Source organism: Oryctolagus cuniculus, chromosome 1, assembly GCF_051225735.1.
Source record: "Oryctolagus cuniculus isolate XC-2025 breed Fujian yellow rabbit chromosome 1, ASM5122573v1, whole genome shotgun sequence".
In the NCBI taxonomy this organism is placed as follows: Eukaryota; Metazoa; Chordata; class Mammalia; order Lagomorpha; family Leporidae; genus Oryctolagus; species Oryctolagus cuniculus.
The window spans coordinates 234,822,924-234,846,644 of NC_142867.1; the positions used below are offsets into that span (position 1 = coordinate 234,822,924).

The 23,721-nt window shown below is 63.3% G+C and overlaps 1 protein-coding gene across 5 annotated transcripts in view; it reads left to right on the forward strand.

The window, feature by feature from the left end:
• The window catches only part of NTNG2 (netrin G2), a 53,682-nt gene that overhangs the window by 26,305 nt on the left and 3,656 nt on the right, over positions 1 to 23,721 (forward strand). For 3 of the 5 annotated variants that reach the window (XM_051835344.3, XM_051835343.3, XM_051835345.3), the window contains exons 5-9: positions 16,988 to 17,160; positions 18,898 to 18,924; positions 19,506 to 19,643; positions 21,984 to 22,058; positions 23,172 to 23,276. In XM_051835344.3, the coding sequence (XP_051691304.3) occupies positions 16,988 to 17,160; positions 18,898 to 18,924; positions 19,506 to 19,643; positions 21,984 to 22,058; positions 23,172 to 23,276 (518 nt within the window). The remainder of the gene's footprint in view (positions 1 to 16,987; positions 17,161 to 18,897; positions 18,925 to 19,505; positions 19,644 to 21,983; positions 22,059 to 23,171; positions 23,277 to 23,721) is intronic. The other 2 variants (XM_089321926.1, XM_051835347.3) reach the window with 2 other exon arrangements.

Sequence of the window (23,721 nt, forward strand, 5' to 3'; positions counted from 1 at the left end):
CAGCAGCTGGGCCCAGGCACTCCCGTGTCCGGTGTGAGCGTCTAAATCCCTGGGCTGAATGCCTGCCCCAGGGATAGGATATTGACACTCAGGAATATTCTGGAAAACACTGGGTCTGTAGGCACGGTTGTGGAAGCCAAGGCTTTTGGCTGCTGGTCCTCCCCATGACCTCTGCCCTTGGGATGCAAGGACTTTTCTGGCCCCAGATCCAGAAAGATGAAACATAGAATGGCCATTTGACCCCGACATTGCACCCCGAGCTACATCCCCGGGAGGATGCAAAGCCAGGATCTGAACAGCTATTTGCACACCCGTGTTCGTGAGACAGTGGACACAGCCCGCTTGTCCACCCGCAGGCGAGTGGGCGGACAACGAGAGGCTGCCCACACAACGGAATATTGTTCAGCCTTTAAAAGGAGGGACATCCTGACACCTGCACCACACACAAACCGTGGGGCGTTGGGTTCAGCGGAGGGAGCAGGTCTCCCGAGGATGCACTCTGTGTGGTCCCACGTCTGCAAGGCCCTGGAACAGGCAAGCTCAGAGACAGCAGCGTGCTGATGACCAGGGAGCACCGTGGGAAGCCGGTGACGAAAGGGGACAGGTTCTGTAGGGTGATGTGAAAGCTGTGTAGGTGGGCGTTGTGCATGGACCTGGGGTGCTGAGCTGGTCACTTAGACACGCGAGGACGGTGTCTCGCCACGCTCACAGCCACACGGACGGCCTCCACATCAGACTGTCCAGGTGCAAATCCTGGGTTAGCTGTGGCCCTGGGCATGTGTCCCCTCCCGCCCCCAGGAGTGGAGGAACCCTGGGGTTTAAATGGGGTGATCCAGGAGGCGTGCTGAGAGCCGTGGACGGGAAGTACAGCTGCCACCGTCCAGTGGAGAGAGAACCCCCGATCCCAGGCAGCCCCGAGGGCCTTCTCCCAGGGCCCCTGGTCTCCTAGGAGGGGGGGATGGACCGGAAGGGCATCCCTGAAACACAGATGCAAGTGTGCTGAGCACCCAAGCCTCCCGACCGGCCCAGCTCACCGCCCGCTGCAGAACGTGGGGGCTCCCCCGTGGCCATGGCCGTGGGGCTGACCAGGAGGGCCGGAGACCCAAGGTCAAGGTGGTGCCGGCTGTGCAGCCTGCAGGGGAGGGGCCAGCCCAGGCCTCTGCCCCTGCTTCTGGGGGCTGCCGGCCGTCCCTGGCACTCCTTGCCTTGTAGACACCGGTGGGCTCTCTGCCCTGTCGTCCTCTGGCTGGTTGCCCTCTGGGGTCTGGGGTCTGCCTGTGTCTTTGTAGGATGACGCCAGTCATTTTGGATGAAGGCCCTGCTTGTCCCTTACCTCTGCCCACAAAGACCCTATTTCCATGTGTCTGTGGGGGGCACAGTTCAACGCCTAACAGGCACCTGCTCTGCCGCTGGGAGGGAATAAATCCATTCAATAACCAGAAAGCACGGCAGGTGCCGGGAGGAGGAACCTGGGGAACACGAGGGGAGAGCTCGCACCAACCTGAGACTGGACCCTGGCGGGGGGGAGGGCCCTCGGGGGAGCCAGGTCCGGGAGCCGGAGCAGGTGCGGAGGCCCTCACTGGACAGGCACCAGGTGCCTTCTGAAAAGGTCGCATGACCCGCCCTGCGGCTGGGAGGGCAGAGGAGAGCTGGCAGTGGCCGCGGGAGGGGCTGGTCCTCCTGCTCTCGGCCTGGTGACAGCCACCACCGGACTGTGGGCAGGGAGGGGGCGGGGCATGGATGCTGAGGCTTAGAGCGCTGGGCTGCTGCGGGGCAGCTCAGGCAGGTGCTGTGAGGTGGGGGGCGGGCCTTGGGGGCAGAGGGGGCGGCAGCCATGGGGGCACAGGAGGCGTCCCGGGGCCTGCAGCTCTCCCGTGCGAGACGCTGGGTGGACAGGGGTTGTGCCTGGGTTGTACCAGGGGGCGGAGGCTTCTGAAATTTGTGCAGGTGCTTTTTCATGCTGTCAAAGGGACCTTCTGGGGTACCCATTAAGAGATCATGGAACCCCCCCCACCTCCCCGAGAATGCTCTCCTGCACCCAGGCTGTCAGCAGCTACTCAGAGCTTTGTCTTTTTGGAAATGTCCTGCAAGGGACATTGATTGTCCTACAAGTGTCTCTGCCCAGCCTGTGGTCAAGGGGTGTACCTGCGGACACGGGCACTCTGCGTGGCCATGGCTGCTCACCCAGCCCCTGTTGAGGGGGCTGGGATGGCTCCCAGGCCAGGACAATTCCGGGGACCCTGCCTTCGCTCTCCTGGGTAGAGCTCGGGTGTGACGGGCAGCTCCTACGGTAGTGGTGCGCTTTGTTGCTTTGTTCCAGGGGAAGCTGACAAACTTCTCCAGTCGGGCCGCGTCCTGCTTTGGCTCTGTGGTCGTGAGATGCCCTGGGGGCATCGGGGGCAAAGCACAGGCTCAGAAATGACAGCCGATGCTGTGAGGGGTGCCAGGGCCACCGGGAGAGCCCCGACCGTGCACAGAATGCCAGACGCTGGGGCGAGGAGGCAGAGCGCAAGGCAGGTGGAGCCCCGGGCAGGCGGGAGCAGAGACAGCGGTCTCGCGTCCGGTGCTGCCCAGGGGTCCACACAGGTGGGTCCACGGCCTTGGCAACAGGCAGCTCAGACGTGACCTTGTCCGGAGCAGGTGTGGGAGAGCCCAGGGTGGATGCCATCGGAGGGTGGGTTAAGGGTAAAATCTCAACACGTGAATAAGGGGGGAGGAAGCTTCTGAAGTTTGGCTCTGAAGGGGGGCAGGGAGACGGGGCCAGAGTGCTGGCGGACCGTTCTGAGGGAACAATCTAGAAGGATTGGTGATGCTGGGGCGGGGCAGCAGGGAAGGCAGGGGAGTGGTCAGCCTGGGGTGGAGTCTGGAGCAGGCAGAGGGCCGGACACGGTGTGTGGATCAGACCAGAACCCTCGCTTCTAGCACCTTCCAGAGACCCCAGGTGCGCCCTGGCATCTCAGAGGTCTCTGTCAAGAGTCAGGGTCAGAGGGGTGCATCCTGGTGTCCAGGGGCAGCCCGCGCTGGGGCTCCGACGCTGCACTGGCCATTTTATGGCCCGGGGAAAGGCTCTTGAGGTCCCCCAGGCCTCAGTTTTCCTACCTGTCTAATGGGATCCTACTGCTCTGAGGATTATCTGAGGACCCGCGGGTGAGCTCGGGGGGTCCAGTGTGCGGCACGTGCTGCTGGCCCCTGAATGGGGGCATGGCTCGCTCAGGGGATGAGGGTCTGTGGCCCGGTGGCATACTGGGGTCCTGGCTCATGTCTGGCTCTCTCCAGGAAAGACTCAAAGTGACCCCGGCCAAGGGTGGTCCCGCCAGCCGCCCAGCCCAGCCCCTGGCAGGCTCCTGAACTCCATCTGAAGCTCTGTCACTTAAGAGGCCCGTGCAGCCATGACGGGGCTCACAGGGCCTGGGCCGGACAGCTCGGGGGGGGGGGCAGGGGGCAGAGCCTCAGCAGGCCCTGGTGTTGGCTCCTGCCCCTTGGCTGGGGAGGGGCCCTGGGCCAGGTGGACCCGATTCATAGCCGCTGCCTTCTGTGTCCTGCTGCGGGCTGCACACGCTCCCATAGGCTCTGGCATCACACACCCACAACACACTGCAGGTGCACCCCCACCCTCACCCCCCCACACACACACGCCTGGGCTCCTGGGCACCGCACGCCCACTCACAAGCCAACCCCAGGCCGACAGAGGCCCCAGCAAAAACTCGGGCTCAACAGGGGTCCTGGCGCCACTGCCCTGGCCCTGGGGGCGCTCAGCGTGTCTCACCCGATCCCCTCGGCCCACTCTGAGCTTGGGCGCCTGCCGCCCCGGGACCCCTGGCTGCCTCCCCCACCTACCCCCGTGGCCTGAGCAGGGCCCTAGGAGACCCCCGTACCCTGCCCCCAGAAGACAGACTCCCGGGAGCTGACTGTCTCCCCTCCTGCCCTGCCTGCCGTGGCCCCTTCCCTAGGGAGCTTTCTCAAACCCACGGCAGCCGTGTCTGCAAGACGCCGGCCCACGCGTGCATAGGTTCATGAGCGAGTGAACTACGTGAGCAAGCAAGTCTCACGCGAACTCCCCTGAGAAGAAAAGACAGGAGTATGGGTGCTGGCAGGCAGGTGACAGAGCCTGCACCCCGTCACCGCCACTGTCACACCCAGCTCCTGCCTCTTGCCCTCCGTTTGGGCCTTTCCCTTAATGCTGGGGCTGGGTCGCTGTGCAGGCCTTGGCGGTCCCCACTGTGGCCCCTCTAGCGCCGGTGCCCACCTGTGCCGCCACCACCCCCCCCACCGGCCCATGCAGCCTCCTGGCTGCTGCCTGTGCCCGGGCTAACAGGCTTTATTGGCAGACCAGGGAGGTGATGTATGTTAAAGCACTTAGAAAGGGACTTCGTGCGGAAGCTCAAATCTGATTTCAGCCATGAACTCAATTGCTAGCCTGATTGCCTTCTGGGTGGAGCAGCAGCCGGCGCAGCCGTGTTCCCTCAGAGGGCCCCCCCCCCCAGCTCCGAGCTCAGGTCCCCCTTGCCCGGGGTCTCAGGTCAGGCTCTGCGGCCTTTGGACCCAGCCGGTCTCAAGCCCCCAGCACCTAGGAGCCCCCTTCCCCCACCCCGTTAGTAGCAGGAAGTCCACTTCCCGCCCCGGGCTCCCCCACCGTGACCCCACGTACCCCACGTACCCTACGGCCTCTCCTGGCTATTTCCTGCTCCAGCTATGGCCACTGCTTTGTCCCAGCCAAGGCCACAGTCTCTCCTCAACCCCACAAGGAGGAGACCAGGACCCCTAAGCCTGGCTTTTCATCACAGCCGGGGTCAGCCTGGGGCGAGCGGCTGCAGGAGGCCACTGGCCAACCCCAGGGCAGAACCCACTGGCTGGGCACGGGAGGCCCTTGGGCCACCTCTCACATGACCCTCCTGCCCCCTCCACAGCCGCAGCCCTCCGCGTGGTGGTGCAGGCCCAGCCCTGGATTCAGGATCCCCTCCAGAAAGAGGTGTCCATGGTGACACCAGCGTCTCCAGCCCTGCAGACCACAGCTGCCTCACGCCAGCGTCCCCGGCCCCAGGATGTGGGATGTGGGGTTTGCAACCTCCCAAACCTAGAAGCATTTTTTAAAAAGGTTTTATTTATTTGAAAGGCAGAGAGGGAGAGGGAGGGGGAGGGGAAGAAGGAGGGATCTTCCACCTGCTGGTCACTCCCCAAGTGGCCTCAACAGCCAGATCTGGGCCAAGGTGAAGCCAGGAGCCCAGAATCCCATTCTGGTTTCCCATGAAGGGTCAGGGGTCAAACACTTGAGCCATCCTCCTCTGCCTCTCCGGATGCATTAGCAGGAAGCTGGATCGGAAGTGGAGCAGATGGGGCTCAAACCCACGCTCTGATAAGGGATGCTGACCTCAGTGCACGTGTTGGTCAGCCGCTGCACCCCAGCGCCTGTCCCCAGAGACAGCCTCAACCCCAAGATGAGTGCTCGGTCCAGCAAGAGAGCTCGGACACACGGCGCTGCTTGCTGCTGCTCTCTTTGACCTGCTGGGGTCAGGACCACGGCCAGGGGTCACACACGTAGGGAGCAGGTGTGAGTGACCAGCCCTGGGGAGAAGGGGACTGGTTCTGCCTGGCCCTGACCTCTGCACCCCATTTCTCAGGGGTCGCCATGAGTGCGCTGAAGTCCCCCCGGGCTGGACCTCCTCCCGTCCAGTCTCACCCCTGCCGCTGCCTTACCCAGACCCAGCGCTCCCTGCCTCTCTCCCGAGGACTGGGTGACATCAGTTTCTGGCAGCCAGTAGGTGACCTACATTCCACCGGCCTCCCGTCTGGGAGACGCTCCAGACACCCTGCTCCTCTCGCAGGGAGGGGACGGGCTCGGCTCACGATTTTCGTGGCGCACCAGTGCCAGGCTTGGGCCCAGATGGTGCCCCTGCCGGCATCTCCTGGCACTGCCTGCCTCTCCCTGCAGGGCAGGGCACGCTGCAGCCTGGCTCGGGCCAGTGCCCTGCTGTCCTGCGTGTGGCTGTAGGGCCCCGGGGTGGGCCTGCCATGATTCCCATCTCCCCAGGAACCTGGGTGGTCTGGGATGGGCTCCCCCCACTCCCAGAAACGAACAGCTCATTAGGGGAGCAGGAGGGTGGCTATGGCTCCCGTCCTCAGCTTCCAGTGGGGAGATGGGGTGCCCCAGTCCAGGCTGCCACACAAGGGGTCAGGGAACCAGGGACCCGCTCAGGTGAGCTGGGGCGCAGGTGCGGCCGCCAGGTGATATCCAGGCTGCCCGGTTAAATTTCAACTTCAGATAAACAGAGAATGATTCTTTTAGTGCAAGTGTCCCAGATAGCGTACTGGCTGTGCCTGCACAAACACAAGTCTTATCTAAAGTTCAGGTGTAGCCAGGTGCTGGATCGGTCAGGACCCTGTGGGGACCTGCTCCACCGTGTCTGCCAGGGGAGCTGCTGCCGCCAGCGTGGGTGAGGGGCTGCCCTTGGGGCTGGGGGCTGGAGGCTTGGGCTAAGCTGTGCTCCTGGGAGCCCCGCCTCCTCCCTCTGCCCATCCCTGTCACTTGTTGACCAGCAGGGATAGCAGCCATGTTACAGCCGATGATAACGTGGGGGGGGGGGGCAGCTCCGCCGGCCCCTGTGCTGAGCCTCTCACTGGCGCTCGTGGGCCTTTACCTGGGCAGCCGCTTGGGCCGGCCGCAGTGCCAACCTCCCTCCCTCAGCAGACAGAGAGCCTGCTGCGTGCCAGACAGCGTGTTAGGCGCTCACAGAAAATCAACTAGCAAGGCTGAGCATCTAAGCCGTTATCCACCCTTCCGAGGTGTGAAACCGACAGGTCTGAGACCTGGAAAAGTGACTTGTTCAAGGTCACCTGGGAAATCAGCCCAGGGCCCCGGGCCAGAACTCGGCTGCTGACTCAGCTTCTCTCTCTCCCTCCCTCTCCCTCTCTGCCCCCCCCCCCCGCTCTGGCTGTCTCCCTCTCTCCCTCCCTCCCTCTCTCCCTCTCCCTCCCGTCTGTGGAGCCACATGAAGAGTTAAAACCATGGGCTGCGATGGGCGGGGCGGGGGCCGCAGAGGTCTGAGTGCCCCGTCGTCATCGGCCGGCCTGGCACTGTCCCTCTGCTCATGACTAAATAATGCATTCTGATGGATGAGCCGAAAACTGCTGTGTAGGGGTCAGGCGGCCTGGGGGTGGCTCTCTGCTGAGATTGATGGTTCTTGAAGGTCAAATTCAGAAAACGGTTTCTTGAGAAAACTGATCCCGAGGGTGAAGGGGACGTATCCGGGAAGGAGGGCAGGGCCTGGCCAGGAGGGGCCCCCACCCAGCCTGGGCGCAGGGGCTGGCAGGAACTGGCAGGGCCTGGCACAGGGAGGTTCTTCCCGCCCCTGTGGGTGCATTTCCTCAGCCGAGGCCATGGCAGCCGGCACGCAGTGGGTCTGGCTCCATGGCCCTTCCCCGGCCTTTATTCCCCAAGTGGAGTTGGCAGGAATCAACACGGGGAGAGGTCTGGCTTCAGAGCCCGCCCCTTCCACCCTGCCCCCGGCCTGCAGGAATCTCCCCTTCTCATCTGTGAAATGGGCAGAGCTGTTTCTGGGTTTTCACGGGGGGTTGGGTAAGGTTGCACGGCGCCCGCCCAAGAGTGAGCGTCTGGTGAACCATGGACGGCTGCGGCCTGCTGGCTTATTTCGTGGACTTCATCCTGCCCAGGGCCCTCTGGGATAAGAGGAGAACGCGGGCCACAGCGGAAGGAGGGGGCCGTGGGGGTGGGGGCTGGGGGGCGGCTGTGTGCCTAGGAGGCTGGCCTGCCTGGGGAGCACCCAGAGATGACTTCATCCTGCCCAGGGCCCTCTGGGATAGGAGGAGAACGCGGGCCACAGCGGGAGGAGGGGGCCCTGTCGGGGGGGGGGCTGGGGGCGGCTGTGTGCCTAGGAGACTGGCCTGCCTGGGGAGCACCCAGAGACCCCCGCGCCACTGCGTGCTGGAGACCGTTCCTGAGCCGGGCAGGGCTGAGTTGCCCTGGGCATCAGGTCCTGTGTGCAGAGCGGCCATGGGAGCAAGCTGATGTTTCCGTGGCGCTGGCGTGCGCTGAGCCCAAGCGCTCCCCGCAGCGTCTCTGTGGCTCCTTCCTGGGGGAGGCCTGTGCGCCCCATCCCTGTTCTGCAGAGACCAAAGCCCAAGGAGGCTCGGGAGCTTGGCTGGGTCACATGGAAGGGGGCGGGACGGGAAGAGGACTGCCATCTCCCAACCAGCGGGACAGGGCTCGGGCCCCAGACGGGGACGGGGTTGGGGGCAGTGGTTAACCCAGGTTGGACACCCACATCCCATATCAGAGAGCTCAAGTTCAAGTCCTGGCCCAGCTCTTAATCCCAGCTTCCTGCTCATGCACACCCTGGGAGGCAGCAGATGATGGCTCAAGCCACCCCCGCGGGAGACCTGGGCTCCTGGCTTCAGCTTGGTCCAGACCTGACTGTTGGGCATTTGGGGAGTGAAGCAGCAGATCAGCACTCTTTCTCTCTGTCTCTCAAATAAATAAATACAGGAATAAAATGTCTTAAAAATGCAAATTGAGCCCAGCCCCACGTGGGTACAAGTGGCCTCGAAGCAGGTGCATTCTTTATGCAGCTCCATTCATCCTCCCATTTGCTCATTCATAAATGACCAGTGCCACAGATCTCCGTGACAGCCCCGGATCTCCGTGACAGCCCCAGATGTAGGTGGGACTACTGAGAAAACCCGAGACTCACATTGGTTAAGAACTGCTGCAGGGCCACCCCACTGTGTGCACCAAGACTCAGGCAGGAGCCCCGCCCCAGCTCTGCGGTCGGTCCAGGCTCTGCCCCTACCCAGCTGTGGGACATCCCTCCCCACGTCTGGCTTCCCCATCTGCAGAATGGATGTGGGAAGACGTGGCACTCCCAGGACCGCTGGGAAGGGCTTTTTCAGGTCCAATGCGGTAGGTTTACAGAAGGGGTAAGATGATGCCTGCAGGTGCGTAGGAGCGATGTGGCGGGAAAACCTGGTTCCCCACACCCCATTCATCCATTTGTGGGCTCACAGCTCCGCTGAGATGGAATTCACACACCTCCATGTAAAGTGTACGAGACAGAGGCTGCCGGTGCCTTTCTAGAGCCTGTGCCCTCCCCCACAGTCCGTCTTGGAACACCCTCCTTGGCCTTGAAAAGCAGCCCTGCCCCCCTCACCCTCACCCTCAGCGCCCACCCCATCCCTGTGTCAGCCCCTCCCTGGCAGCCGCCAGTCTGCTTTTTCTGGCAGGTTTGCCTGTTCTGGAAGCACCAGGGTTTGGTGCTTTGTGACTGGCGGATTGCACAGAGCACGTGTTCAAGTCCATCCAGCTCCTTTTTGCTGCTGTGTTGCCGTCTGGCTGGGTACCACGTTCTGCTGACCCCGTCAGCCGCACAGGACGCCGGGTGATTGTCAGCAGCTGTGACACTGCTGTGAACGGTTCTGTGTGGTCGTGTGCCATCATTGCTCTTTTTTTTTTTTTAAGATTTATTTATTTGAAAGACAGAGTTACAGAGAGAGGTAGAGAGAGAGAGAGAGAGGTCTTCCATCTGCTGGTTCACTCCCCAAATGGCCGCAAAGGCCAGAGCTGGGCCGATCTGAAGCCAGGAGCTTCCTCTGGGTCTCCCACGCGGGTGCAGGGCCCAAGCACTTGGCCCATCTTCTGCTGCTTTCCCAGGAGCATCAGCAGGGAGCTGGACCAGAAGTGGGGCAGCCGGGACTTGAACTGGTGCCCCTGTGGATGCCGGTATCACAGGCTTAACCCACTGCACCACAGCAGTCTTTTTTAAAAAGGTTTACTTGTTTATTTATTTGAAAGGCAGAGTTAGAGAGAGAGAGCTCTTCCATGGGCTGGTCTGCTCCCCAGACGGCCGCACAGCCAGGGGTGGCACCAGGCTGAATCCAGGAGCCTGGGTCCCCCACTTGGGTGGCAGGGATCCAAGCGCTTGGCCATCCTCCACCGCTTTCCCAGACGAGTTAGCGAGGAGCTGGGTCGGAAGCAGAGCAGCCGGGACTCCCGCTGGCGCTCTGCTGAGGGGCGCTGGCGTGGCAAGCAGCGGCTCACCCGCTGCCCAGGAACCCCGGCGCGTGGTCTGTCCCTGCGGCCCCTGCCGCCCTGCTGGGCGTGGAGCTGTCTCACCACGGTGGCGGGAGCAGCTTCTCCTGCACTCATGGTCGCGTGTGCATCTTCCTGGGGGAGATGTGTGTGCAGGTGCTCTTCTCGCAATTGCATTGTTCGTCCATTACCAAGTGCCGGCTCTAGGTGCACCTGCAGGGCGCTGACTACGGACAGCGCGTGCGACAGTCTTCCATTCTGTGGACTGGCGTTTCGCTTTCTTGGTGGCGCCCCCTGAAGCAAGAAATGCGGAGTTTTGATGGAGTCCGGGTTATCTGGCTTTTCCTTCTGTTGCCTGTGTTTTGGGGACCTTAATGCAGAGTCGTGAAGACAAGCCCCAAGGTTTTGTTCTAATGAGTAGTCTGGGTCTTCAGTCCTTTTTTTTCTTAAGATTTATTTTTATTTATTTGAAAGAGTTACAGAGAGAGGTAGAGACAGAGAGAGAGGTCTTCCATCCGCTGGTTCACTCCCCAGATGGCTGCAACGGCCGGAGCTGCGCCAATCCGAAACCAGGAGCCAGGAGCTTCTTTTGGGTCTCCCACATGGGTGCAGGGGCCCAAGGACTTGGGCCATCCCCCACTGCTATCCCAGGCCACAGTAGAGAGCTGGATCGGAAGAGGAGCAGGTGGGACTAGAACCGGCACCCACATGGGATGCCGGGGCTTCAGGCCAGGGCTTTAACCTGCTGCGCCACAGCGCCGGCCCCTTCAGTCCCTTTTGAGTCACTCTTGTGTGGGGCGTGAGGGTCCAGCATCACCCACTGGCATATGGCTATCTTGTTTCATTCACTCATTCACTCGTTCATCACTCACCCAGTGACTTCTCTCAATCATAGACTTCACACTTGGCCACACCTAGGGAGGAACGTTTTTGAGGTCACAGATTTGGTGAGCCTGGTGTTCAAAAGAAGTGCTGTGTTTTCAAGAACGCAAAATATCCCAGTGAGCCTTTCCACTCCTCCCCAGTCTCCTCATGGAGCCCACTCTGGGAGAGGACCCCGCTTACGATCAGCTGTGCAGAGAGGGGGCGCGGGGAGGGGCTGGTGACCCTGATATCGCCTCTGAGTGACAGCTGTGGGAGGGGGCGGAGCCTGGCAGAGGGAGCAGCATGTGCAAAGGCCCAGAGGCAAGATTAGACCCCAGGCTGGACAGACATGTGGTCCCCATCGAGACAGGGACCCCAAGAGGGCCGGTGAGGTCAAGTGAAGCAACACCAGGCAGAACCACGTGTAAAAATCACGAAGCCTGGGAGGCACCCACCAGGTCCCAGGCACCTGTGTGTCTGGCTCCCTGCCCAAGGCTGCCAGGGCCTCTCTCTCTGCCTTGGGGGAGGTGGCTCTGAGCGCCTGTGCCCAGCCAGGGGGTGGAGACCAGGATGTCTCCCTGGGTTCCTGGCCAGGGAGGAGAGGGGGCGGCGACAGGATGGGATCCGGGAGGGACACTGGATCTGGGTCAGGAGTAACGGCTGTGTGACCTTGTGCAGGCTGCACCCGCACCTGTCCCGCCCCGGCGCCCCACGGCTCCTGTTATCACCACTATGATAAGCTTCTCAGATTCAGCTGGTCTCTTACGCATTTTTAATAAGCCAAGGTCAGCGTGATCACCCAAAGTTGATGGCAGTCTTTTCTCTGTGTAGCTGATAGCTAAAAATATCCCTTCCCGGGGATGGCAGCGTGGAGTGAGTTCCTGGATCTCCACGGCCGGCCGGGCGCTCCTCTCCGGCTCGCTCAGCGGGGTGTGAAATAGGAACCCAGAGGCAATATTAAAGCCTGCCGAGGTCAGACGCATTTTGCAAACAAACTTCCCTCAGACGCGGTGGGGTTGGCTTCCTTCCTGCCGGGCTTGTCAGAGCCTTTGGTGTGCAGGGACCCTGGTGGAGGAGGCGGCGAGGGGATTCCCAGAGCATCGCCTGCTTAACACAAAGGTTTAAGCCCAGGACCTTTCCCCTGGGGTCTGGTGTTCCGCAGGGTGGGGGGTGGGGGGCTGCCCCCCGTGCCAGCAGGGTGCCCATTCCCAGGAGGTGTGGGTAGCAGAGGGTGGGAGATTCCGGAAGAAGGGTGCACGGGTGTCTTCCTGCTGTACTTATCTGAGCTCGGGGGTGAGCATCCAGGCTGGCGGGGGCAGCTGGACCTGCAATGACATGGATGTCGTTGGCCTTGGCTCTGTGTGTTGCAGCACCAAGGGCAGCACACCCTGCAGCCCCTCCCGGGCCCTGGCACTGGCATCGGCACGAGCTCACAGCCGGCCGCCTCCCCCCACCCCGGCCTGGTGTCCTGTTCATAAATGACACTCTGGAGACATGAATTTGACTTTCTCGAGCAGTCTCAGTGCGCAGCAGGACCGAGCGGAGGGTGCAGAGCCATGTGCGCAGTGCCTGCCCCCCAAGCCCTGCCCCCTGCCTGGCCCACGGTGGCTGGCCCAGAGTTCCCACGGGGGCTAGCCTCAGCGCTGGCCATGACACATGCCCTCGGGATCCACTTCCAGAAGACGACATTGTCACTTCTCTAAAAGCCAGGCTGTGGAGAAGGCAGAAGCAGGAGGAAGGCAAAGCCGTCTCTGGTCCCTGCGGCTTCCCGGAGGCTCACGTGTGCTGCTCGGGTGCAGGTGTGTGTGTCTGGCCCCCATCCGGGCGCTCCAGGTCTTTGCCATCTCTGCTCTGTCCCCTGCTAACCTGTGGCATCAGACGTGTCCCGGTCCTGCTCCCGGTCCTGCCTGGGGGCAGCCCCGTGGCTCTGCACAAGGACTTGGCAGACAGGTGACAGCAGGAGAGGGGAGGGGACTCACCAGGCACGGTGCGGGCACCCTGTGTCTGCGGCCTGGCTCGTTCCCTGCGTGTTCCCGTGGACCGTCCCCACAGCTGGAGACGGTCTCAGGCAGGTGACATTCTGTCACCTGATGCGCCGCAGCTCCTAGACGTGAGGGTGAAGCCATCTCGGCCTGAGGATCTTCTACGCCAAACAACGCATTGGATGCGCTTAATGCAAGGGCAACAGCATCGCCAAGCCCAGCCGCCCTAAGCATGCCCAGACAGCCGTCTCTAACCCAGAGCCCGCCTTGGAATAACGGGTTGGCCGTCACCTGTCAGGTTTTATTTTTATTTATTTGTTTATTTGAAAGTTGGAGTTACATAGAGAGAGAAGAAGGAGAGAGAGAGAGAGAGAGAGAGAGGTCTTCCATCCACTGGTTCACTCCCCAAATGGCTGCAACAGCTGGAGCTGGGCCAGGCTGAAGCCAGGAATCAGGAGCCTCTTCCAGGTCTCCCGCGTGGGTACAAAGCCCAAGCCCTTGGGCCATCTTCCACTGCTTTCCCAGGCACATTAGCAGGGAGCTGGATCACAAGAGGAGCAGCTGTGACTTGAACCGGTGCCCATCTGGGATGCGGTGTCACAGGCAGCGGCTTTACCCAATATGCCATGCCTCGGTCAGTTCTCGGACAGTTTGCTGAGAGAGGGAGCCAGGACAGCCGACCAGGTGCCCTTTCGCTCTGTCCTGAGAAACCCAGAGCCGCCCCCCCACCCCACCCCCCACCCGCTTCTGACACCTGAGCTGCTCTGCAGGAAGACACAGGCTAGAGAGAAGACCACAGGGAAAGGAGCCCCGGCCAGTCTGAAGCCAGCGGACCAAGGGTCTGGGAGCTGCAGGGCCCCCGGGCACAGGGCCACTCCCAACTTGGGAGACACTGGGGAGGGGGGGAGGCAGCGAGAGCCCAGTGAAGGGGCGGGACTGACGCCCAAAGGGAGGGGAGACGGAAGCTGGGGCAGATGCGTCCGGCTGGGAGGACGTGGGTCGTGGCAGACGGCGGCACCGGCCCAGGTAGGCGGCTTGTGAAGCCGAGGGAAGGCAGAGGCCGGCAGGAAATGCCACCCACAGCAGGTGCAACACAGGGGTCGCAGCAGCCGCCTCCGCCGTCCCGTGACCCCCGCCCCAGCTCCTGTCCCCAGACAGCCTCCTCTGCTGGGAGCAGCCACGCGATTCCTTCCAGGGGCACTCCGGGGGCAGCTCTGGCCTCCTCCCCCCATCTCTGGGCCGCATGGTGGGCCCAGGTCCCCTCAGCCCCGGGGTCTTCCCGCATGCTCTTGCTCTTTCTAGAAGGTTCTCCCTTCTGGCCTGGCAACCCTTGGTTCTCCTTCCTGGAAACCTGTCCTCCCCCAGACTACGGTAGGACCCCCACCCCCGCCGGGGCTCCTCGGGCTCTCGCAGCAGAGGAGTGGTTGAAGTCTGTGGGTTCCCTGCATTTCCGTGAATAGGCGATCTGTTTGGAACAGTTTTAGGCGCATGGAAAATTAGACCAAGAGTAAAGGAAGTCCCTCCCCCGGCTTAGTACAGGAAGCACCCCCATGGCTTACAGCTTACTTGTCAGTAACACCCAGCGTGGCGGGGGGCACCTGTTCCTACTGAGATGCCACCTGTTGGCGTGAGGCTCGCTCAGGGCTGCGCTGAGCCTGCGTCTGCACGTGGGTCACAGGAGCTGTCTCCCAGCCCTCGACGTCTGTCCCCTGTGCCCACCGTCCTGTCTCGCTGCACCCACACGTTTGCTGGGGTGTTTTTTTAGTTCTCCCATTTATTTAAAGATTTATTTATTTATTTGAAAGGCAGAGTTACACAGAGAGAGGAGAGGCAGAGAGAGAGAGAAAGAGAGAGAGAGAGAGAGAGGTCTTCCGTCTGCTGGCTTACTCCCTAACTGGCTGCAACTGCTAGAGCTGTGCTGATCCGAAGCCAGGAGCCAGGAGCTTCTCCCAGTCTCCCATGCAGGTGCAGGGGCCCAAGGACTTGGGTCATCTTCTACTGCTTTCCCAGGCCACAGCAGAGAGCTGGATCGGAAGTGGAACAGCCAGGACTCGAACTGGTGCCCATATGGGATGCTGGTGCTGTAGGCAGTGGCTTTACCTGTTACGCCACAGCACCGGCCCCTGTTTTTTTTAAGGATTTATTTATCTTTTATTTAAAAGGCAGAGTTGACAGAGGGAGAGATCTTCCATCCGTTGGTTCACTCCCCAGATGGTGGCAGCAGCCAGCAGTGGGGCCCGGCCGCAGCCGGGAGCCAGGAACCGCATCCAGGCCTCCCATGCGAGTGGGTCTTGGGCCCTCCTCTGCTGCCTCCCCAGGTGCATTAGCAGGGAGCTGGATCGGAAGTGGAACAGCCGGGACTGGAACCAGCGCTCGGTGTGGGGCGCTGGTATCCCGAGTGGCGGCCTAGCTGGCTGTGCCACAGCGCTGGCCGCAGCTGCGGAGGTTTTCTCCTTGCCCGACTCCGAGCCGCCTCCCAGCAGGGCCCCCTCTGCTCGCGGCTCCACTCCGAGCCGGCCGCTAACAGGTGCCCTCGGAGCTCTTGTCTGCGTATTGCAGTGAGAATGGAGGCTGTCGCGCACGCTGGGCTGCGATTTGCTTTTTCCAAATATTGACAATCCGTCTTGGACATCTTCCCGTCCCAGTGTAGAGCGTGCTCGCTCTCGCTCTTTAGCTTCACTTGGGGAATTTCCAACATGGAGAAGAGGGAGCCTGCAGAACCAGCCTGCTCCCAGGGGGCCCTCCTGCCCCCTGCGCTCCCTTGCTCTGTGACCCGGAAGCAAACCCCAGTGCTGGTAAGCCCCGCCCAGCAGGGGTTAGCGTTTCTGTGCACATCTCTAAAAGATAAGGACTTTTTGTTCAAAGGTTATTTATTTGAGAGGCAGAGAGAGAGAGAGAGAGAGAGAGAGAGAGAGAGAGAGAGGTCTTCCATCTGCTGGTTCACTCCCCAAGTGGCCGTAACATCTGGAGTGGAGCTGATCTGAAGCCAGGGGCCAGGAGCTTCTTCCGGGTCTCCCACGTGGGTGCAGGGCCCAAGCACTTGGGCATCTTCCACTGCTTTCCCAGGCCACAGCAGGGAGCCAGATCGGAAGAGGAGCAGTGGAGACTGGAACCAGCGCCCTTATGGGATGCGGCGCCACAGGCAGATGCTTAACCTACTACGTCACAGGGCCAGCCCCAAGATAAGGACTTTTATAAAAGACATAACCACAAGACCAGCATCACGTCAAACAGATACCGACACCACCCAAGACTGAGGGTGTCCAGGGCCCAGGTGGCCCAGCAGCTTGTCTGGGGGGTGCACACAGGGCCCCAAGGAGCCAAGGTCCCCAGGAGGCCCGCCCCAGCCTCTGCGGTCTCTGCTCACCGTTCCCTCCCTGTCAGTTTCTGTTCCACGCGGTTGGTCCTTTGGGTGACCTCGCTGTAGCCTTGGGACGTCGCAGCAGCGACCCCGGCCTTGTCTCGGGCGGCTTTCTGCTCTGTTTCCTGAGTGGCCGGATCAGTTGGGTTTGGCGGTGTCGGGGGTGGGGGGGGTGGGGGTGGGGTCAGGGGTGGGGGCGTGCTCTTCCATGGGATGCTCCCGTCCTGGGGCTGCACTCCGGGCCATCTGCTGCTGCCTGAGGCTGGACCCCATCACAAACACCACAGAGAAGCCCCCAGCACCCCCCCATTGTTAGCACAGGCAGGAGAGATGCCGCCTTCCAGAACAATGAGCTGCCCATGAATATTTGAGTGAATGAATGAATAATCCATGCGGGGATGAATTGCGGGGCTTTGGGGCACGGGGCTTTCTTGCTGTGGCCCTCGGGGGGCGTGGGCGCCGGGACCCCCACGGAGCTGGTGGCGGCACTTGCTACCTGTCAGCCTGCTTCAGTGCGAGCTGAGGTGATCAGAGGCCTGGGGCCAGGGAGCCCCCGCAGCCCAGCTGCAGGAAACCCTTCAACTGCCGTCAAAGGAGGGAGCAGACGACAGCCTGGCCCGGGGCAGCCTCGGGGCCAGCGACGGACTCCTCCGGGACGGGAGTCAGGGCCGTGGATTCGGTGCCGGCTGCCCCGCCCCTTCTTCTCCCGCTGTCCCTGTCTGACGCCCCGTATCTCCTCAGGTGCAAGTGCAACCTGCACGCAAACCTGTGCTCTGTGCGCGAAGGCAGCCTGCAGTGTGAGTGTGAGCACAACACCACGGGCCCCGACTGCGGCAAGTGCAAGAAGAACTTCCGCACGCGCTCCTGGCGGGCCGGCTCCTACCTGCCGCTGCCTCACGGCTCCCCCAACGCCTGTAGGTACTGGCCGGGTCTCCCCGGCCCTTCGCCTCCCACTGGGAGCTGTGGCGCACACGCATGCACACACACACACGTTTGCACACACCACGCACGTGCACACCCCTAGTGACGGCTCCCAGGCCCGTAGCAAGACCCTCTGCGCGCCTGTGTCCTGCTCAGTGCTGAGCCCCTCTCCAACCCCAGTGACCGCAGGGAAACCGGAGCTGGGCAGATCAACAGCTGTCCTGCTGCCCTTCCCCCTCCTGACCCTGCCTGCTTGGGGGGGGGGGCCCTGGGCAGGGGAGGGGGCAGTGCCGCCCTGAACAGGAGCCTCCATCAGTGTGCCACGTCCTCCCCTCCCCCCACTCAAGGGTACCAGGGAAGTTTGTTTCTGCACAAGAACACCTTGGGGGGCCCTGCTCACTGGGGACCCCAAGCCCAGTGCACAGGGGTGCCCAGGGAAGAAGGCCCAGGCTGGCCCTGGGTGAGGCGCCCTCCACCAGCCTCTGTCGTCTGCTGAGGTCGGACGTCGTCCGGTGCTTTGTCCCCTCCTGAGACGGTGGCCGGTATGTGCAGTGCCCTGGGCAGCTGTTGGGGATGACCCCATTCTCCACCTGCACACACTGAGCCCAGAGCTCCCTGGACGGCCCTGAGGCTCTGGGCCGCTGATGAGAGCAGAAGGCTGGGAGGCCAGGCTGTGATGGGCACGGGGTGGGTGGGCGGGGCCAGCATGGGACCACTCCCACCCGCTACCTCCTCCCAGGCTCCCACTCCAGTCTCTGTGGCCTCAATCCCTTCTCCAGTGGCAGTCCTCTGCCCTCCCCCTCTCCCTCCCCACCCCTGCTCCTCCCCTCCCTCCAGAGCGCCCGCCCTGCCCCAGAGAAGATTCTCCGAGGTCTCCCGTCTGCCTGCCTCCTGGACACCCATAGATGGAGACCCTGGGGCCTGCAGGTCCCTCACAGGTCTGCTGCTGTCCCCACCCCAGGCCGCGCCTCCTCGCTTCCCTACAGGGCTTGGGAGCCGTCCCTGGAGCTGGCCCCGCCCCTGCCTGGCCAGCCAGTCCCAAGAGGCCAGGGGATGCTGGGGTGCTCCTGCCCCACCTTCTCCAGGGCAGCCTGGCCCTCACCTGCCCTCACTCACGTGCCCCCATCTCAGTGAGCGGCACCCACACCCAGGAGGCCAAGCTGGGGGTCACCCTGGCTGGGGCTTCCTCCCCCACGGGCATCCCCCTCCCCAGGGCTTCCCGCTGGGCTGCCCTTGGCCCCCGGGCTCACCTGCCTGGATGCCTTGATCTCCCTCATTGCTCAGGCCCTTGGGACAAGGCCATGGTGTCCTCGTGCCCTCTTCCTCCAGCCCTGCCTCTGCCGTCCTCACCCCCACCTCCCCACCCCTAGAATCGGTCCCGGGAGGGTTCCCGCCTCGGGCCTGGCTAAGCAGTTTGTCAGGAAGCGTCCCGTCCCCTTGTCCCTTGGCCGCCTGACACCGGACATACAGCCCGCTGGTCCTGCCCTGGGGAGCCCGGGCACTCACTCGTGAATCCCCAAGGCTTAAGTCACAGCTCTGAGGCTCAGTTTCTCCATCTGCCAAATGGGCTGATGCAGTCGCTGCCTCTCTGGGTGCTGGCGAGGCTGACACAGGAAGTCCACCCAGCCCTGCCCTGTGGTCCCAGTGGGCAGCAGTGACTGAGTGGGCCCCCTGCCCCCCAGCCCAGGAGGAGACAGCCCCCCTGTGACAACGGACCTTCTCTCCCACAGGTGCTGCTGCCGGCTCTGCCTGGGGCAGTAAGTACACACCTGGGGCGCTGCCCCCCCCCCCCCACTGCACTTTGCATGTCTGGGGAAGGGGAGAGGAGAGGAGAGAACTGGCTTTGACGTCCTCTGGGCCTCGGCCCCTCCCCGCCCCCTCTCGCCCCTGTCTGCATCTCCATCTCCCACCCTCACATCATCGGTCATTGTCATCGTCACTGTGGCCTGTGGCCCAGCCACTAGGTCCCCCAGGAGCTTCATTCCTGCTGCTTTGGAAAGCAGAGCCCCGCCCCACCCCCACCAGAGAGGTGCCTCCTAGAGTGGGTGAGGCAGGCGGGGCACCTGCCAGAGGGTTGGGGGAGGAGAGGGTCTGCACCTTGCTGGGCAGGACACTATACGCAGCCTCTCACTGTGTCCTCAGCCCCCGGCCCTTGGCAGACCCCAATTCTCAGCAATGCTCTGGGTGCGCCGCCGGCCACCACCAGGACTCTGAGGCCACGGCCTGTACCCCCCGGCCCGTCTGTCTGTCCCCCAACCTGGACTGCCTCCTGCGGGGTTGCCAGAGGCGGGGTTGTAAGCGACGTCTCCACCCTCTGGCTTTTCCCATCTCTTGCCAGGCGTCAGCAGGTCCCGGAAGGAGCCTGGCCCCAAAGCCCCCATGGCCACTGTGGCCGTGAAGAGGGGCCCCACCACTCCCACCCCGCTCATGCCCACTGCCCGGGCCCCCTCGGCCCCTCGCACCCCACAGCCCACAGGTGGGTGCCAGGGCGTAGCCAGTCACGCCTGCTGTCCAGCTTCCTGCTTCTAGACTGAGTCCCTGCCTTCTGCTGCAGCAGGGAGAGCGGAGCTAGCTCTTGGAGTAGTGAGTGCTTGAACCTACGCTGGCCTCCAGGTCATCTGAGCCAACTTATCACCCAGCCGGTCCAGCTTCTAGAATCTTCCGCCTGCCCCTCCAAGGCGTTGCTTGTAGGTACCCTGAGACCAGCAGGGCTACCCTGACATTCAGCGAAAGATGAGCCCTGGCCCCAGGCGCACTCCTGCCTCCATGGTCCCTGGAGCTGGCCCAGGCCCCGTCCCCATCTGGCCATCGGCGTGGACAAAGCAGGGCCAGCCAGGAGGGCAGGCTCCTGGGGTCAGCGAGGCAGAGGGGGCCCTGGAGCTGGGGCTTTTAGGATGCTGGGGTTTGAGGTTGAGTGTGGGCAGGGCCGCCCGGGACAGACTTCCTGTCCCCTGTCGACCGCACCCCCTCCGGTCTGCAGCTGCCGTCATGTCTGGAAGCCTGTCTGAGCCTAATCGTCTCCAGAGGTGGGATGTGTGGGTGCTGGGGCGGCCTCTGGTCTCACCTGGGGAGTCTGGCCAGGCTCCACCCACTGCAGGCCCCAGGAGCCGGACAGGACTCATCCCGACCCACGAGGCACATTCTTCCCGGTCCCAGCGGGGACGGCACCCCAGTAACATCTCCCCTCCCCTGGAAGGGAGGCCATGGGGGATCCTGATTCCCTGGGCAGCGCCGGGCCCTCGCTCGCTCTGACGCCGTGGCCCTGCCGTGTCGTTCGCTGCCCCACGGGGGAGGGACCGCTCCGGCCACTGGGCGAGGGGTCCGCCCACACCTGTGCCTTGAGGAAGGCTGTGTGCTTTGTCTCCGTGGATGGAACCCTGTCCTTCCCCCCCCGCCACAGGACGTGTGTGCAGGAGGCGGGGGCTGCGGGGAGCCAGGCTGAGACTCTGGGCTTAGGACATAAGTTGGCCCAGCTGCCTGAGCCTGTGACGGGCGGGCGTGCTGGGGTGGCCGGGCCAGGCCCCGGGCGCTCTCACCGGAGGAACCTTGAATCTGCGTAGCTGCGGGAACACAGGCAGCCTGGGTAAGCTGGGAGTTAGAAGCCACAGTGAGGTTTGGAGAGGGTGCCCGGCCCGAGCGGAGCAGGCATGCAGGATGGACGCTGGCGGCTCTGCATCCTGGGCCCGAGGTGGGCACGTGACTGAAGCCCCCGCGCCAGCCCCTGGTGTTCACCGGTTGGCACGGGCGGTGCTCGGCGCCTGTGCCTCCGGCTTCCCTGCTCAGCCCCACGAGATGGAGGCTGTCGTCTTCCCAGTACCCAGAGCAAGGGGACCGAGGCTTCGGGAGAGAAGCAGCTGGATCGTGTGGTGTGGAACTAAGACCTCAGTAAAGCTGTTGTGAAAAAGGAGCAGACCCATGACCGAGACTGGAACCCTGGCCTCGTGGGCTGCAGACGCCGTGGCCGCCTGGGCACTTAGCACTGAGGCCCGAGGCTTTGGGGCCGTCGCGGCTCCCCAGTTCCCAAGGAACAGACGGGCTTCCATCTGGTCTTGGCGCGTGGCCACACCACGAGAGCCCTCCTCCGGCACACCTGAGCGTGTCCCTGGAGACTCCGGCCTGGTGTCTCCCTCCCCAGACCTCACCCCAAGGAAGGCCCCACATCCCTCCCCGGGGGTCTCCCGACAGGGGCTTTGGGCTCTGCTGAGCTCTGCCCAGGTCCCCTCGGCGCCTGGCTGCAGAGGATGCTGGGAGATGGCCCCGGAGCGGGATGCCTCCAGGGCAGGTGCTGCCGCAGCCTAATTAAGCCCTTGCTCCCTCCTTGAGTGTCAAGTTGATGTCCAGAGGCTCCCGGCTCCCAGCTGGAGCGTCTCTGGCGCATATTCTGCCCCCGCCCACCGCCCACACCGCCCTCTCGGTGTGCGATCCTGGTAAGAGGCGGAGAGCACCAGCCCCTCCCTGGAAGGCAGGTCACATGGCAAAGGACACTGCTGTCCCTGGAGGGGGACCCAACCAGGGCCTTTCAGGGCCTTGGTGGACACGGGTGCCCTCTGCAGCACACACAGGCGTGGCCCAGGGTGGGACTACAGCTGCCCCTACCCGTCAGCAGGAAGTCTGCCCACACCCCGCTGGCTTCCCGGACCGTGCGTCCACCACAGGCTGCAGTAGTGTAGACTTTGCCTCTGCGGTAGATTCGGACCCAGCTCTTCCTGCTAGTGTAGACAGAGCCTCTCCCTACAGCACTGCTGCTTCCAGGGGCCTGCAGGGGGCGATGCCCCCCACCTCGCCTAACTTGCTTTCCTCTCTTCTTCCCCGCAAGAGTGGACCAGGCCTTCCACGGCTGCCCCTCTGGGGGATAGCCGCCCCTGGCCCCAGGCCACCTCGACTGCAGAAGGTACTGGGGGGGGGGGGGGACTGCGACAGGCCTTGGGCCCTGGGTAGCCCCTTGGACCTGCCCCCTGGAGTGGAAGGAGCAGGTGTACAAGGAGGGGCCAGGTGTAGAGAGATTCTCTTTGGGACTCCGGGCCAGAGCAGTGAGGGCAGGGGTCTGGCGGCTCTGTCCCTGCAGCCTGGTTCACGGGACACTCAGGCAGGGGCAGGAGCCCAGGGAGGGCTTCCTGCAGGGGGAGGCACAGGTGACCCAGAAGGGGGTGACTGAGTAGACGAAGGGAGAAGGTGGCCCATCCCAGGTGGCAGGGCCAGGCTCCCGGGCAAGGGGAAAGCAGAGTGGGGGAGGTTGTGGGAGGCACCACCCTCAAGTGGGAGCCTTAGTCTCCTGCTGCAGTGGGGGGGCTTCCAGGGGGCTGCACAGATGGGCACACACAGGACTCGCACAGGCCCACTCGGCCCTCCAGGGAGGGGGGCTGTCCCTGCCTGGTTCCCTTGGGTGGGCGTCCAGGTGTCCCAGCCGCACCCTGCCCCGGAGTTCAAGCCCCTCCCAGCCAAGCACCCCAGCTTTGTGTGGTGTCTGCTGGGGGAACAGTCCTGGAGTTGGGCCCCAGGTTGGCTTCCTAAGTCGGGGCATGGTCTCTGGGAAGGGGGACAGGTAGGACCAGGGCACCGCAGACTCCCAGAGGGAAACTGAGGCCGTGACACCCCCGGGTCGTAGGCGGCGGCAGGTGGAGCCACAGGCTGTGCGCGTCGCTTGACAGCACTTGCCAGTGGGCAGCAGGGTTGGAAGTGGCAGATGCCAGCTCTGGACTCCGAATCGGACGCTCGGGTAGCTGGGGAGAAGGGAAGTAGCAGAAGTCCCTGCTGGTGGGTGTTTCAGACGGAAGGTCTGAGCACCCTGTGGGGGTGTTTGCAGGGGTGGGGGTCGTTCGGGGGGACTGAACTGGGTATGTAAACTGTGTGTGGGGGTTGAGGCCAGGGGCAGGCTTCAGCAAGGTGGGGTGGTCCCCACCCGGGGGCTGTGTGCTCTCCCTGACTTGAGGCTGAACAGGTGACAAGGCTGCCCCTCCCCCCGAGGCGGGCTCAGACAAAAGAGCGCGTTTCTCATTTCTGCAAGCTGCCCTGAGCCCCTCCACCGCTGCCCCTGGCCCCGCCAAGGGCTCCAGACTTTTCCAGCTCAAGCCCAAATCTCCTCAAGTGATGCCCATTGAAGAATTCCCAGGTAAGAGGATGGCCCTGGCTGGGTCAGCGCGTGCTGGCGCCGCCCCTCCCTGCCTCGCCGGGAAACCACGAGGCAGGGCGCAGAACCCAGACCAGCTGGGTCAAGGTTAAACTGGCTCGCTCTTCCCTCCCGTCTCGGCCCTCCCCGGGGGAGCTGGGAGCAGGTATGAGTCAGGAGCCAACTCTGCACGGTGGACAGGCACTCGGCAGGCAGAACAGCTGCCAGAAATAGCAGGCCCCGGCTCCCCCGGGAGGTGCAGCCCAGGGGCTGGTCCTGGGTAGAAGCGGAATCTGGGACGGCCGGGTCTCAGACGGACGCTGCTCTGGGGACACCTGGAGGGGGCCTTCCCTCCTTGTTGTGGGAGGGGTGAGCGAAGGCAGCAGGCTCAGGAGGCCCCCAGGTGGGAGCCCGCCTGCTTCCCCCGGCACAGCACACGGGCTGTTCC